This window comes from Cucurbita moschata, unplaced genomic scaffold (assembly GCF_002738365.1).
Source record: "Cucurbita moschata cultivar Rifu unplaced genomic scaffold, Cmos_1.0 Cmo_Scf00014, whole genome shotgun sequence".
NCBI lineage: Eukaryota > Viridiplantae > Streptophyta > Magnoliopsida > Cucurbitales > Cucurbitaceae > Cucurbita > Cucurbita moschata.
The window spans coordinates 872,443-888,387 of record NW_019268530.1 but is presented as its reverse complement, the minus strand read 5'-3'; the positions used below and the strand labels follow the sequence as shown (position 1 = coordinate 888,387).

The 15,945-nt window shown below is 34.0% G+C and overlaps 2 protein-coding genes across 7 annotated transcripts in view; both read left to right on the top strand.

Moving 5' to 3' along the window:
• The first annotated feature begins 1,018 nt into the window (after positions 1–1,018).
• LOC111452321 (magnesium transporter MRS2-1-like) lies at positions 1,019–4,502 on the top strand. Its single transcript, XM_023092974.1, has 6 exons — positions 1,019–1,351; positions 1,712–2,329; positions 2,792–2,920; positions 3,019–3,351; positions 3,444–3,491; positions 4,090–4,502. The coding sequence occupies exons 2-6, from the start codon at positions 1,724–1,726 to the stop codon at positions 4,318–4,320; spliced, it is 1,347 nt and encodes a 448-aa protein (XP_022948742.1). The 5' UTR covers positions 1,019–1,351; positions 1,712–1,723; the 3' UTR covers positions 4,321–4,502.
• Positions 4,503–5,638: 1,136 nt separating this feature from the next.
• The window catches only part of LOC111452749 (ABC transporter C family member 13), a 23,552-nt gene continuing 13,245 nt past the window's right edge, over positions 5,639–15,945 (top strand). Inside the window, exons 1-14 of one of the 6 annotated variants that reach the window (XM_023093616.1) lie at positions 5,639–5,771; positions 5,933–5,973; positions 6,060–6,147; positions 7,002–7,166; positions 7,245–7,376; positions 7,611–7,705; positions 10,285–10,348; positions 10,683–10,937; positions 11,312–11,381; positions 11,804–11,864; positions 12,457–12,544; positions 13,191–13,309; positions 14,362–14,459; positions 14,605–14,671. In XM_023093616.1, coding sequence (XP_022949384.1) covers positions 5,718–5,771; positions 5,933–5,973; positions 6,060–6,147; positions 7,002–7,166; positions 7,245–7,376; positions 7,611–7,705; positions 10,285–10,348; positions 10,683–10,937; positions 11,312–11,381; positions 11,804–11,864; positions 12,457–12,544; positions 13,191–13,309; positions 14,362–14,459; positions 14,605–14,671 — 1,397 coding nt within the window. In that variant the 5' untranslated portion in view covers positions 5,639–5,717. Of the gene's footprint in view, positions 5,772–5,932; positions 5,974–6,059; positions 6,148–7,001; positions 7,167–7,244; positions 7,377–7,610; positions 7,706–9,367; positions 9,653–10,284; positions 10,349–10,682; positions 10,938–11,311; positions 11,382–11,803; positions 11,865–12,456; positions 12,545–13,190; positions 13,310–14,361; positions 14,460–14,604; positions 14,672–15,945 lie in introns of those variants that run through there. The other 5 variants (XM_023093612.1, XM_023093611.1, XM_023093613.1 and 2 more) reach the window with 5 other exon arrangements.

Below are 15,945 nucleotides of genomic sequence, written 5' to 3'. Positions count from 1 at the left end.
TGTTTTTTTTTTTTTTTTTTTTTTGTCATTAAGAGGATGAGATGATCATATTTATTTATTAATGAAAAAAAATATGTAATCCAATTGTGTCTCTTAGGGACGTGTTTCTAATTTTAATTTTGTTACTTCTCCGATAAAAAGGGTATTTCATTTGTGTTGGAAATAACAATTCGAGAAGAGTTTGTGAACACGGGTTTACCTCACGATGAAGGGTATCCATCAAAATTTAAAAGGAAACAATTTTTTTGTGCTAGATCGATAACAAATCATTACAAATATTGAAACATATCTTCCTAAGTTATAGGAAATATTATTGTTTGAAAAGAGATTCCTTTAATTAAGTTCAAACTTATTAAATACTAATTTTAAGTTACATCCATTTAACATATATAATCCTTATTTAGCATATTTATTTGGATTTGTTTTTTTTTTTTTTTCTCTCTTAAAATTAATTTGTTTGAATAACGCTAGTTTCACGAAGAACCATGTTATTATGTTAATATGTATTTTGATTTTAATAATCATTTTTCTTTCACAATTAAATATTTACTATTGAAACTTAGTGAATAATATATTAATTCATATTTGAAAAATACTATAGTAATATGTTTCATATGAATTATAAACTAACCTAAAACAATATATGAAGAATAATATATATTAAATACTAAGTGTTAAAATTTATAATTTAAATGTCTAACATAATAATGGGTTATGTTTAACTATGTATGATCGTTAATAATAATTTAAAGCAATTAAAATTAATTTACACTAGATTTTTAAAGTTTTAATTTTTACCAAAAGAAATTAAAAGTAAAATAAAACATTTTAAAGTATCTAATATTGTTAAGTGTATTTGGTATAATTTAATTAGGAGAGAGAGAGAAATTAAATTTTGCCATAAAATAAAACATTTTAAAGTATCTAATATTGTTAAATGTATTTGGTATAATTTAACTAAAAAGAAAGAGAGAGAGAAATTAAATTTTGCCATAATTGAGAAATAATAATTGATAGTTAATTTTGTTTGTGATGATATGGTCAGCATCACTGTATGCTGAGATTCTTGAACCTGGTAGGCTCGGTTTCTTGATTCTTCTTGATCAATTATCGGTTCCGTCCTCAATCTCTGTTCATCATTCTCTCATACGGCAATTGGAATTCTCAGCCTTTTGGTGCTTCATTCGCTCGCCTCTGCAATCTAGGTTTTCTTTCATCTTTTGATGTTGAATTCTTAACTGAATAGGTTTTCCCCTGTGGAATCTTTCATTTCCGAGCTCGTGAGAAGGAATTCTATATTTGTATCTGTTGTACGCTCTCTGAGAACCGCCGCCTTTGTTCTCCTTGGGAGGTGATTCTCTTTTTCTTTTCGTCCTCTGTTGTTTCGTTATATGATTTGATACCTGCGGTTGCAGTTACATTTTTAGGGTTGAGTTATTCCAGTTAGAAATAGATTTGGTTGAGAATTACTGATTTGTTACTTTCCCTTGTAGACTGCACGAGCATTGCTAATTTATTGTTTAATCACTATTGCATTTAAGATATTGAATTTTTTTGATGTTGCTGATTATTGTTTGTTCGAACTGGAACTGCGTGATTGATTGATTCGATACGAGCGTTTATATAGCTTTACAATATTATATTCAGCTTAGATATATGTGGTTGATTTGGTATGTGTTGATTTCCAACTATTTTATGTTGTTTCATTTAGATATTTGTGTAAATGGCGGATCTCAAAGAGCGGTTGCTTCCTCCGAAACCTGCATCTGCTATAAATGTTAGGGAGGCTGTTAATAATAGGCCATCGGCCTCCGGAAGGGTGCCATTTCAAGGTGTGGATGTTTTAGGGCTGAAGAAGCGAGGCCAGGGACTAAGATCTTGGATCCGGGTAGATTCTTCTGGGAACTCCCAGATTATTGAGATCGATAAGTTCACTGTGATGCGTCGTTGTGATCTACCTGCACGTGATTTGCGCCTGCTTGATCCTTTGTTTGTTTACCCTTCCACAATTCTTGGTAGAGAGAAGGCTATTGTGGTCAATCTGGAGCAGATTCGATGTATCATAACAGCTGAAGAAGTTTTGCTGTTAAATTCACTTGATAGTTATGTATTGCAGTATGTGGTAGAGCTACAAAGACGTTTGAAAACCACTGGGGTCGATGAGGTTTGGCAAAATGATGGAAATCATGGAGCTGACTTAAATCGAAGAAGAGGAAGTAGGAATTTCGATAATTTATTTGCAAACACCACCTCTCCTGATTATTTGCCCTTTGAGTTCAGGGCTTTAGAAGTTGCTTTGGAGGCAGCTTGTACATTTCTTGATTCCCAGGTGCGTAGAAATAGAAGTTTGAGCTGTTTGCTTTTATTTGTTTCATGCATGTTAATTGTTCGTGTTTTGAGTTCGTAATTTTTGTTTAAAAAAAGTAGAAACAGAAGATTAAGGAATGCTTTTCCATACTGACATTTGAAACATATTAACAGGTCTGATTATCATGCATTTCGGTGTAAGATTAATTATTACTCATTTCAAATTCATCAGATTGAAGATTTGAAGTTAAAGGTTCTCCTGCTTGTATTGTTTATCACTGTTGACTTCCGACTAATTAGGGCATCACTGATCAAGTTATACTATGGTGTTGCTGTATTTGTTGAGGACTTTCTGGCTTAGCAATAATGATAACATACTATTAAATAAAGCCATCCTTGATTTATTTCATCATATTTTTACTAGCTAGTAATTTGTTCTTCTAATGTGATGATTTCTTCATATAATTTGCTCGTTGCCCTAAAGGCTGCAGAATTAGAAATTGAAGCATATCCATTGCTAGATGAACTTACGTCGAAAATCAGTACATTAAATTTGGAGCGTGTCCGTCGCTTGAAAAGCAGACTTGTTGCTCTGACTCGTAGGGTTCAGAAGGTATTCTGCATTCACTCTAGTGATCCTGGTTTATGCAAGTAAATGGGTAGCTGCACAATTTTTTCTCTATGTTCTCTATTTGAGCTGCATCTTTTTAGGTTAGGGATGAAATAGAGCAGCTCATGGATGATGATGGAGATATGGCAGAAATGTATCTCACCGAGAAGAAAATGAGAATGGAGTCCTTTGTTTATGGCGATCAGTCTGTGACTGGATACAGGCCAATCGATGGAGCATCTATTTCAGCTCCTGTTTCTCCTGTATCTTCACCGCCCGAAACTCGCAAGCTTGAGAAGAGCCTTAGCATTGCAAGGAGTCGGCACGAGAGCATGAGAAGTTCAGAAAGTGCCACTGAAAGTATAGAGGAGCTCGAGATGCTTCTTGAAGCATATTTTGTTGTCATCGACAGCACTTTGAACAAGTTGACATCGGTACTCATTGCGCATGAGTCTTAAAATTAGTTTTCTTTTCTCCTTTTCCACCGGGATAAAACTAACAATCTTATTTCATTTCCCTCTTATAGTTGAAGGAGTACATTGATGACACAGAAGATTTCATCAACATCCAGTTGGTATGCTGCTCATGTTCTTTCTTTTTCCTTTGTCAGTTCATACATCATTCTATCTACTCAACTGTTGGGTTCTCGATTATAATATTGGTAGGCCCCAAATTTTAGATCCATCTTCTACTAGAAATCACGGACCTCCAAAATCGTATGATATTGTCCACTTTGAGCATAAGCTCTCATAGCTTTACTTTTGGTTTTCGCAAAATGCCTCATACCAGTCGAGATGTATTCCTTACTTATACACCCATGATCAACCCCCTTAATTCATCCAACGTGGGACTCCTCTCCCAACAATCCTCGACATCTTTTCCTCCGTTCCTGATTGTTTCTCAACCATCTCTACCATTTTCTCCTCCAATGAACTAGCTGTGTTTTCCATCTTGCCTGTGATTCCCAAGAAAATTGCTCCGATCCCAATATTGATATAAACATATGAATTGAAGAAAAAAATTTATAATTTGGTTAATGCTTCTAAATTCCCTCCTTTTCCCCTAAAGAACATCTGAACTGCTAGAGAATTCAAAACTTGCCGATCATGGTGTCGTATCATATCACTTTTTTTTTTTTTGTTCCAATTACTCAAAAAGATGTTCATGTGCAGGATAACGTACGGAATCAGTTGATCCAGTTTGAGCTACTGCTCACAACTGCAACATTCGTTGTTGCCATTTTTGGGGTGGTAGCTGGAATATTTGGCATGAATTTTGAAATACCAATGTTTGGGAATCCTGATGCATTCAAGTGGGTTCTTCTAATTACAGGAGTAAGTGGGATTATCATATTTTCTGCATTTGTTTGGTTTTTCAGATACAAAAGACTGATGCCACTTTAAAGGTGTTGATGGCATTCTAAAAAATTAGTCATATTCTATGGGTAACAAATGGAATCCCATTGGTTATATATATTATTTCATTTTCTTCCTCCTCTGGTTAATGCCAACATGAAATGTATGTAGGTGTAGAAAAAAACTTGGCTCATCCAACCTAATTTTGAAGCCTTTGTTCTCTCTGTTCATGTTTTCATATTTCTATTTACCAACTTCAAAGATCTTATGTTTGTTGGTAGGGCTGTCAGTTAAACATAATCCGACCCTTCATTATAAGGTAAATATCTAGTATTTGTTTTATATTACGACTTACCATATTTGCCCTTTTATTAAAGGTAAATATATTGTATTCATCTATTATTATTTCATTTTATTGTTATTTTCATATTATTTGTAATTTACCATATTTCTGTATTCTGTAAATGATTATAAATAAGAGAACTCTCACCATCATTTAAGTGTGGTGGATTCAGCAAACATTGATTAAAATAAATACGATATGTAGTGAAATTTTTTAATAAAAATTTAACGCAAATTAATGTCGTAGGAGTAAAAGGTTTATAGATGTTAAAGGGTAAATATAGATGTAAGTTAACTCATCATTTAATAATCAAACCACTTTTAAAAATTATACAAATCTCAATCTTATTTAAACTAAATTACATATATAAATCTTTCAACGTTATCATTAGTTTTCAAACAGTACCCAATTTATTTTTATAAATTTAGACAATTGTTAATATCACCATTTTAGATATTATCATGTCAATTATTTATCCAAAATTTTAATAAATTTATATTCCAAGGATAATTTAAAAATAAATAGTTAATAATTTGTATACTTACATTTATTTCTATTACGTTTGATGGGGGTGGAAGACACGTATGAAACCCACTCTATACGCGTTCCCCGTCCCCCGCCACTTTACAAAAGCACTAAAAGAAAAAAAAACTTTAATTAATATATACTATTTTATTTTAAAATTGAGATTACATCATTTTGTCGTAAAAAATGTGTTGTTTATTAAATTATTTTTAAATTCTTAAACTATTGGAAATTGATGAGTATTAATTAATATGGAAGGGTAGTGATTAAAATAATATCTGCAAATAATTAATTAAATAAATTAAAAAAAAACCCTTAAAAAGGTCAAATAGAATATTAAATATTTTATTTTCCAAGAAGGTGGAGGAGTGCAACTGAGACTGAGACTGGTAATGCTCAGAGATTTCTTTTGATCCATCCTTTTTTCTTTATGCCTTTCTTTTTCAGAATATTTTCGTCAGCATTGCATTTCCCATTTCCCCATTATATTCTAGCGGAGCAAAATTTATTTTGTTTTCCATCGTTCTCCTCTTTGTTATGGTAAAAAACAGTGCAGGGACTGCACTCAGCGGCGGCGATGACGACAATGGCGGGCTGGTTCTTGCTCCCTGTTTGCCCACAATCTCCTTATGTAAGTTTCTCCTCACTAAGATTTTTGTTGCCATTAATGCATTCTTGCCGTTCTGAAGCGCTGTGTTTTCATGGGATGATTAGCCTGTTTTTTCTTTTCCCATTGATATTAACAATTCACTGAATGGTAGCGAACTGAAATTTGTCCGTTTGTATTTGCAGGTTTGGAATGGACATCGGTTTTCTAAGTGTTTTATGAATCTATATCCTTTCATGTTAGAAGTTTGGCCTTAATTTCTGGTCTCTGCCTCTGTTTGGTCTTTAATTGTTGTGTCTTAACGATTCTTACGACCTTAGGTTTTGGAGTAAATGTTTTGACTGTCACCATTACTGTATTGCTCGGACTTACTCTGAAAAATGATGGAAGGAGACGGAGGGTATGTTCCTCTTATCATATTTCTCCTTCATTACTAAGCTAAGATGTTAATTAAGGAGAAAATTGAGCCTTTTCCATGCTAGATTCAGTAATTTGTTGGTCACCTAATGATTTATGCATCTTAAACGATTGAAATTGGAAAAATTCATAACATGGATCAAAAGTGTGAGATCCCACGTCGGTTGGAAAGGAGAACGAAACATTCTTTATAAGGGTGTGGAAACCTCTCTTGCAATGTGTCAGCGAGGCGGTGTGCCAGCAAAGACGCTGGGCCCCAAAGGAGGGTGGATGGGCCCACATGGATTGGAGAAGGAAATGAGGGCCAGTGAGGATGCTGGGCGCTGGCCCCAAAGGGAGGTAGATTGTGAGATCACACATCGGTTGGGGAGGAGAACGAAACATTCTTTATAAGGGTGTGGAAACCTCTCCTGTGATGTGATGTGCCAACGAGACAGTGTGCCAACAAAGACGTTGGGCCTCGAAGGGGGTGGATTAGGGGGACCCACATCGATTAGAGAAGGGAACGAGTGCTAACGAGGACGCTCTGCCCCGAAGGGGAGTGGATTGTGAGATCCCACATCAGTTAGAGAGGAAAATGAAACAAGGGCGTGGAAACCTCTCCCTAGTAGATATGTTATAAAAATCTTGAGGGGAAGCCCGAAAAAAAAAAAGTTCAAAAAGAACAATATCTGCTAGCGGTGGGCTTGGGCTGTTACAAAAAGCGCACTTGGTGGCACTAGATAAAAACTGTAACACGCACTTGAGTTGTTCTTATGTGTTGTTCTTATGCAACTTAAAGACTGTTGTAAGTGATGGTATGTTCATATTGATTTCTTGCAAATCTTCTTTTTGCAGAACTTTCAGAAAAGTCTTCTGGAAAAAACTTTCTTTTATGTCCTTCCAGCCATTGGACTATTCCTGTCACTTCTCGATATGATGTTTCTTCTGAGGAAATTACTCACTGGTGATGTTGTTGAATACCATGAATGGTTAACAACAGCATCGTTATTTGCAGTCTGGGTAAGCTATCTAACCTTAGCTGTTCATATTCTGCACAACTTTTTTGTTTGTTTTATGAGTTTCATTGTGAATATGCAGACATGCACTGCAATCTTTGCAAATTGTTCCAACTTTGAACACATCTTTACCAACAAAATGCTTTGTTCATGGTGGATTGTGAGAGCCATATTTGGGATTCTCGTTTTCGTTTCGACATACGCAAATTTTGAGGTAGTATTTTCTCATAGATATCACTTTGAAGGACATAGATATCACTTTGAAGTTTGAAATAACAGTGTTACGGTGCTCAGATGAACTGCATTTATGATCTTATGTTGCGGAATCAAGTTTTGTTTTCAAATTCTCGTTTGAACTTCCCTGTACTGTATAGTTAGCTTTCTCTGTAGATTATCAAGAACAGTGCACCTATTAAGAACAAGTTTCTTGTTTCTTTTCTTTGTATAGATACTCAGATCCCTGAACTACAGTTTTGTTATCTTGTTGGATGTTGTGTTTGGCGCATCAGGATTCATTATCAGATCAGAGCAAGCAAAAAGAAGGTATGCTAACGTTATATTTCCTTCCTAATTCTCGGTTATTTGTTAATTAGCATATGTTGTCCTCTTTGGATTTTCCCTTTCGGGTTTCCCCTCAAGGTTTTAAAACACATCTATTAGAGAGAGGTTTCCACACCCTTATAAAGAATGTTCCGTTCCCTCTACAATCGACGTGGGATCTCACAATCCACCTCCCTTCGAGACCCAACATCCTTGCTGACACTCGTTCTTCTCTCCTGTCAATGTGGGATCTCACATATCTTTGTGGTCAATAAAAATGATTACATTAGCCACAAGGTGGTATTGGTGAACCTCTCACGAAACAAAACCTTTGGATGTCTTACTATTATATGAAAACTCTCACGAACATACCCTTTATGCTCATCCGTACGTTGATGCGTCGTGCTTATGTTAAGGTTACCATAGTCCGAAAAAGCTTTTTCCAAATTAAGCTCAAGAACAGCTTATCTCTATCAAACATAGCTTTTCTGAAACTAATGTCTTGTCAATCTCAATTCAAGCCAAAACTTGACGCTCCTTCAGTTGGTTTGTGATTCTTGGACAGTTTCGTTGTGAGGGATTCAATTCAGGCCCTCTTCTGTTAATGCTAATTGCATCACTTTGTAGGGATGCTTCAAATTCTTGTTGTTGCTTGGTATGTGAGCTTCCAATTGGTCTCACTATGTTTGTTCTCCAAGTATTTTCAAGCCCCCAAAATGAACAACTTCTCCTGCCAAGTATTGGTGGTACAATTTTTGGACATAGAACTTGAAAAGACTTCGACATCAGTGATCTCCGTTACCACAAAAATGTAGGGAGTTTTAAATCTTAGGTAGGTGGTAAATGTAATTTGACCCGTTCTTATTTTTCGTCAGTTCGAATGAACACTAAGCCAATCTTATGGTGGTTAGTGATGTAAAACTATGCTTTTTTTTTCTTTTTCTTTTTATAATTTTTTTTATTCACATGGATTTTCTTTTTTAAAACACTAGATTTTATAGAGACAAAAAAATATTATAAGGTTGATCGATTGGTTAAAGAGGGTATTTAAGAAAGGGAAAAAACACAATGAGCTATCGGTTGGAGAAGAGGAGAAAAAGAAAATCGAGGGAAAAATAATCAAGAATGTAAATAACTAATTTTCGTCCATACATTAACAATAAAATTTTAAAATTTTCTTAGAAGATTGAAAATATTAATGTTTTTTAATTTTTTTAAAAAATTTAATAATATTAACAATACTCCTGAATTTTTTTTTAAAACAGTTTTAAGAGTATTTATATTTTTGAAACATATATTAAAGTTTCTAGAGGTTTTTTTAATTTTTGTTTTTAATGTTTTTATGTATAAGTATAATATTATTAAATTTTTTAAAAGTTTTGGGATATTTTAATGGCAAAATAGTTAATTTTATTAATTTAGTTTTTTAAAAATATTCTCAATCTCTTCTAAAAGAAATATATTTTATTATTGGCCACTCCACTGCGCACCGAATCAGACCATTGACCGGCCCATATAGTAATTCCTAGTCAGTATATGGGCTTGGGCGTTGTATTCGGCCCAATCCTTCAATGACCCAACTGTTTATCTTCAACTCTTAGGCCCAACCCAATAGGATACAGTAGCTTCAACTCTGTTTCGTCTTCCTCCTCCAGCTAGCTGACACAATCCCCTCCTCTGCATGCTCAAGGACTTCCATTAACACTGTAGAGCAGCAAATTTTGAAGCTTCATACAACTACGGCAGCTGAAATGGATGTAGAATTGTTCTTCATCTCGATACTCGGCAATACAAGTCCAATGCTGTTTCTTCCTTTAGTTGATCAGCCATTGGCATTTTTCTCGTTTGAAAGAATGATCATTTCCATTAATGTCGCCAGCTCGAACCTACGTGAAGCATTTCCTTGCGAGGATTGACTCTCCTTCCTCCTTCAGATTCTTTAGTTTCAGTGTAATGTTGAATGAGCTGCTATGGGTTTACTCTTTCCTGTGCTTCTTTCATTTGCGTAGACTTTTTTTCAATGAAGAATTTTAGAACTCTTTACAGCAGCTTTCTTTTCATCATCATCATTAGCTCAATGGAGGATTCCATTCTCTGTTTAATCGCCTTGTCCTTGTCCTTGTCCTCGAGCTTCTACGAGCCATGCTATGTTTTGTGGTGAATGGTTATGTTGTTCACAAGATGGTAATGGTGAAACTCTTACTAGACCACAAAATTGTATAACCTCACAAGAACATGTAAATACTAATAAAGTAATTAACCCAAAAATTAATTACTTAACTAAATAAAAATAGAAGTGAAAATTTGAAACATTGACCTCTTAGATGAGAGTATAGGCTTTAACGAGTTGAGCTCATATATTACTCTTCCAGAGTCATAAACCTTTGTGTTTGGATGAGAAATTATCTCGTTTTGTGTCCAACTTTGAGATGAACTTCTAACGAAATGAGATAGATTATCTTCTGTAAATAGGAAAAAAAAGATAAATGATATAGATCATCATTTGTGATATTCCATAAGTTCTTTGTATGTTATACACATCAATTCTCTACTCAGGAAATCTTTATTTTGACTGTACGCAGTTCAGTGGAAGATTCACTTCTATCTGTGGATGTGGACTTAGAGGAAAGTCTTATGGGGAATAATGTAAGAAAGAAGCTTTATCTTTTGCATTCCTTTTCATCTCCTTTCTGATCAGTTGAAATTCTTTGTATGGAAAAATTGCTAGAAGATAGGACCTCAAACCTTAGTTGCATTCCGGTGTTCCTTGCTTTCTACGATCATCGATCAATCTTGACTAAAGATGTTTACTAATTCTGCTTGTGTTACCTTTTCTTCTATCCTTTGTGCCCTTAGATCAAGAACCATATTGTTGTTTCGTTAAGTTTGCTATCATTTGATGAATATGCCTTTTAATTAATACTCTTCTGTCTCACGTGAATTATGATAGCTAGTTGATTATTGTGTTTTATTGGTTCAGAAGGAAGATAAGCAAAGCTGTTGGAATCTTTTGACATTCAATTCTATCATGTCAGTTATGAACGACGGTGTTAAAAAGCAGTTGAGTTTTGAAGATCTGTTGCAGCTTCCAACTGATATGGATCCCTCTTTCTGCCACAACAAGTTGTTAATCTGCTGGAAAGGTCAATATTCGAGGAATGGTTCAAATCCATCGTTTTTTTGGGCAATCTGTCGTGCATATGGTTGGCCATATGTCTCTCTTGGTTTACTGAAGGTACTTGCTTATCTTAAGAGTGCAAGGCTTTCACTTTATAGGGTTGTAGACGTGATTGAAGTTTCTAATTCATACTTCCTTTCTTACGTATTTAAAACATAAAATAACTTCCCCCTCTCCTTGATTCTTACTGATTGGAAGGCTGTTTGTAAGTAGGTCCTTGAGTGGGGGCTCTCTCATCCCCCAGCCCTTAGGCTGTTGAGTTGTTGCCCTGCTTTTTGATTATTATATGAAAGTTTCTTGTCAAAAACATAAAGAAAAACATATTTAAAACATAGTCGTAACCATTTTTGGCTTTAGCAACATGCAATAACATTACTTTGTCCATAACTTGATCTCATTCATTGACTAGATATATATTTTACCTTGTTCAGGTGCTTAATGATTGTCTTAGTTTTGTTGGACCAATGCTTCTCAATCGGTTGATTCGTTTTCTCCAACAAGGTTCTTACATACCTGATCTTTTCTTTGTCACTGGTTTATGAATATTTGACATCCTCCTTATTCTTCCATTTTCCCCCCTGGTCATTCATATTTACATCAAATAGTTTGGCACACTTTTACAAGTCTTTCTATTATTCCACTAACGAAGTGTTGCTTTACATTTCGTTTGCACAGTCTAGTGTTCTTTGCATTAACGAAGTAGGTATAGAACCACGGGGCAGACATAAACAATAACTTCTTTATTACTATGAAAGACCCCTGGCTTGTGGTGCTTATCTTCATCCTCAATACAACGCTTACTAGTTTAAGAAAGGTTTTTTTTTTAAAAAGATGTCATATGCTGTTCTGAGAGTTCGATCACCATTGCATAAATTTTTTATTGGCAAGATGATTCAATGACATTTATACTTTTATTTATTCAGGTAGTAGGACATCCGATGGCTATTTTCTTGCAATATCTTTGGGCCTCACCTCTATCTTCAAGTAACTCTTTAACATTTTGGCTGCCTTATGCTGTTCTTTTCATTATATCTCATTCGTCTGTGATATTTATTTACTATTTCCAGGAAAGAGACGAAACTGATTTTAGGCTTTGCAGTTTTTTCACCACCAGAGTAATTTAGTTGAAATCTTTCTTCATTTGTTGACAATAAACAAAACTTTTCATTGAGATTTGAAAAGTTACAAACGATTAACTTTACGTAGCAAACTTAAAAAATCCTACCAACTACAAATTAACTTGGTAAAATTACAGGATACTAATATCTCTTTGATAAAAGGACCCCTTTCCTTAGTTTTGCTTCTTGTTTTGAATAAAACTTCACCATGACCCTCCTTCTATCCTTCCCTCTTCCCCACCACCATTTCTTTAAATTTGTCCTTTTTTGAAAAGTTTCGTTTCTTGTTAAAAAAAAAATTGTTCCTACTTTCTTTGAAAGTTGTACTTTCAGGATCTCATCGATATTGCTTGATTATATTATCTGCAAATTACTGGCCAGTTGCAGGCATCTACATACTTTTTTCCCCTTCATTGTTATCTAACAGAAAATTAGTAATTATTGGTTTCATTGTGCAGATCATTTTTAGATACCCAATACACTTTCCATCTGTCCAAACTGAAGCTAAAGTTACGATCTAGTATCATGACCATCATCTACCAGAAAGTAAGCATTCTTCCTCCTATTATTCAAAATTTTACCTTGGCAGTGCAAACACAGTGTCTTTTTATGATTGGAACACACTTAAAAGATGTATTTTTTAGGTCATAATTTTCTTTATGGGGTTTCATGTTATTGAATGCATTTTGTTCAACTTGTTTTGAATAGAAAACTTTTGGGTTTGGTCTTTTTTTCTCTATTTTTTATTCTTATCTTTTCAAATAGGAGATAACCAGTGATTTAAAAAGCCCACTATGGTGTGAGCCTAGACCCAAGGTGCATCCCCTGTGCCTCACTTAGAAAAAGCAAGGTTTTGTAATGAAGCCTGTTTGTGGCGTGTGCCTCGGAAGTCTCAAACCTAATAGCTGTATGACTTGTGTGGATATGGCCAATATTCTATCTAACTAATAGGCGAAAGTGAATCCTTTTTAGATAGTATTTCTCAATACTGATTTTCCTTCATTGCTTGTAGTTATATACAATTTGTTCATCATATTTTGGTCCGCGATGTTAAGGAAATGTAAAGCCCTTTTCATTTCTTGTATTTCTTGTTAGAATGACCTCTTTATTTTTTAAACAATACATAATCTGTGACTGACTATATACGTTTCTTTCAAAATTTGGCTTTAAGCATGAATTACTTTTACTACAGTGTCTATCCATTAGCTTAGCAGAACGATCACAATTTTCTTCTGGAGAGATCCAGACTTTTATGTCTGTTGATACTGATAGAACTGTCAACTTGTGCAACAGTTTTCATGATATGTGGAGGTAATGACACTTATCTTTTGTTTCAAAAAAAAAAAGAAAAAAGACGTAAGATTTGCACATCTAAATATCAAATTGGTAGAGGAAATAATTTTTCTGAAAAGCTTTACATTTTAGATTAACAAAAAGTAGCAAAGACAATTCTATCCCAAAGATCTTCAATAGACTCCCACTAGTGTTTCATTCTAGTCAGCGACCTGGTGATATAAAGTTCAAGCTGTATACCTCCTAAATTCCTTTTCTTTTTTCTACTAATGCCTTAAAAAATATTCCCACATAACAGGAAACAATAATTAATATCTTATGCCCTACTGGCTTCTTATTAAAACCTTTCTAGGTGATTCGCTCAAGCCTTTTCCACATTCATCCATAATCTTATCTTGATGTTAGCTTAAATTGAAATGGTGTGCGATTTCTTTATATATGTTATTGATAACAACACTATAGATTGCCTAGTGGTTATGGGAGGTGGTGAAAAAGCAAAGAGTTTAGAGCAAGTGAGTTCAAATCTTGGTGGCCACTTGGGATGTAACATCCTGAATGTTTCTTTGGCAATCAAGTGAAGTTATCACATGATTGTCTTGTGAAATTAGTCAAGGTGCATGCAACGCAGCTCAGAAATAAAAAAAATGTCAATCCACATGAAACTATACTAGATTATCAATTATCCCAAACTTAAACTCAATGTTCATAAATGTATGTCAGGGTTTTATGTGAGATTTAATTATTAAAATTTATGTAATATTATGCCTTTTTTTAAAGATAAGAAACCTGTTTCTTTTTTTTTTTTTGAGTTCAATCTGTGTTTGTTTTAGAGAAAAAACAGACAGCCTGGAGGGGGGAGTAATTCCTCCAGAGGGATCTAATCAAACATATTATAGCTTTTAAATATGAAATTGATCCAATTGTTATAGCTGGCCTAGTGGTTCAACTATTATTTCCTTTTTATTCTCTTTTGTTGGACTAAAAGTCGTGTTATTCTGAGAAATAATCGTTGAAGTGTGAGAGAGGATTTGGATTTATTTTTAATCGTGGTAACGTTTAAATACTTTCAGCCTGCCTTTGCAAATAGGAGTCGCATTGTATTTGTTATATGTTCAAGTCAAATTTGCCTTTCTTTCTGGAATTGCAATAACCATATTACTCATTCCAGGTATACCTTAACCTTCCTTGCTTCTGTAGCATACCATCTAAACTTATTTTAATCTTTTCTTTCTAGAGTTGTCCAATGTTACTTCTGTCAATGCTGTATCTGTTACTTTATTTATGCTGACCAAATATTCATATAAATTGACTAGTGAATAAGTGGATATCTGAAATGATAGCAAGGGCTACTGAGGAAATGATGAAGCAAAAAGATGAAAGGTATTTATCTTCTCCATTCTCCACATTGTTGTAGATGTTAAAATTACCAATGAAAAGACCAATCGTGTACAAGAGCATAATTTTTACAGATATTTGGGTGCTTTTTGCGTTTGGTTAAATGTTTGTCTCTCTCTCTCTCTCTCTCTGTTCCCCCAAAACTTGTGCTTTTGTTTCAAAACAAGGCACAAATAATTTAGTTTCTGTAACATGTCTGTATTTGACATCCCGACTCTCGAAAATTCTACCATCAGAACTTCAAGCAACAGTAAATTAGATTATTTATTGTTTTTTCCTGTAAGCTTCAGTACTAAGCATAACCAAAAGTATTAAAAACGTAGTATTCTGAGTGAAGGAGACTAAACTTACTTTTGAAGTATAATTGCATGGACATCTTTGTTTCAGAATGCTTTAAATCTCTGTTTTAAATTTTGCATAATTATGAATATTCGATGCTCTTTTTCTCTATTTGAATAAGAAATATTTTACCTTTTTTAAGCCTGTGAAATTATAACTTCTTGGACATATTTAATTTTCATTTTCTCTAACTATTTCGTATTCTTTTTATTGACATGTTAATGCTTGTGATTATGTATGTACGTGTTATTTTTTAAAGTTATACTATTTGAATGAAAATTGCAATTTGTATGGGCAAATCATCATTTTTCTCTCCAGTTCATTGAGAAATGTGAGGTCACATGCTTGTTTGAGCAGATAGGCTTGGGTAGCTGTACATCCTTTGTCTCTCAACTTGCTCATATTTTCGGAGAAGAAATTTCTTTTATTCAAGTAGTGAAAAGTTACCAAGTACACACTTCTGGATGAAAACCTGTATAACAAGAAACAAGTCCGATATGCTTGAAAGTTAAAAAAAAAAAAAAAAAAAAAATCACCTGCCTAGCAAGGTCTCCTTTTAAAGTTTACAAAAGCCTCATGACCCTGCTTAACTATTCCAATCAACTGCCAACATCTGAAACTTGTAGATGAAAAAGTAAACACATAGAATTTCTTTTATTCTAAAGGAAAAACTTCCCAACGACGATAGATATCAACAATGGGATAGTTGCAACTGCAATAGTCTGAGTGAGCACACCAAAAAGCTGTAGAGAAGTAGTCTCGTTTCATTCCATCACTGAAAAGTTTCATTGTTAAAAAAATTGAAATAATCAAGTCTTTCCTCCTTTGATATCCTTTTGCCTTGAAAAAAATCAAAGATGATCTCAATTGGCTATATACATACATACATATATATATATATATATATATATATATATATA

Excerpts from the sequence above, each read along its gene's own strand:
- LOC111452321 (XM_023092974.1), top strand. The coding sequence starts at position 1,724 with ATGGCGGATCTCAAAGAGCGGTTGCTTCCTCCGAAACCTGCATCTGCT. Across the intron at positions 2,921-3,018 it reads TGACTCGTAGGGTTCAGAAG|GTTAGGGATGAAATAGAGCA; the intron begins GTATTCTGCATT and ends GCATCTTTTTAG. Across the intron at positions 3,352-3,443 it reads CTTTGAACAAGTTGACATCG|TTGAAGGAGTACATTGATGA; the intron begins GTACTCATTGCG and ends TCCCTCTTATAG.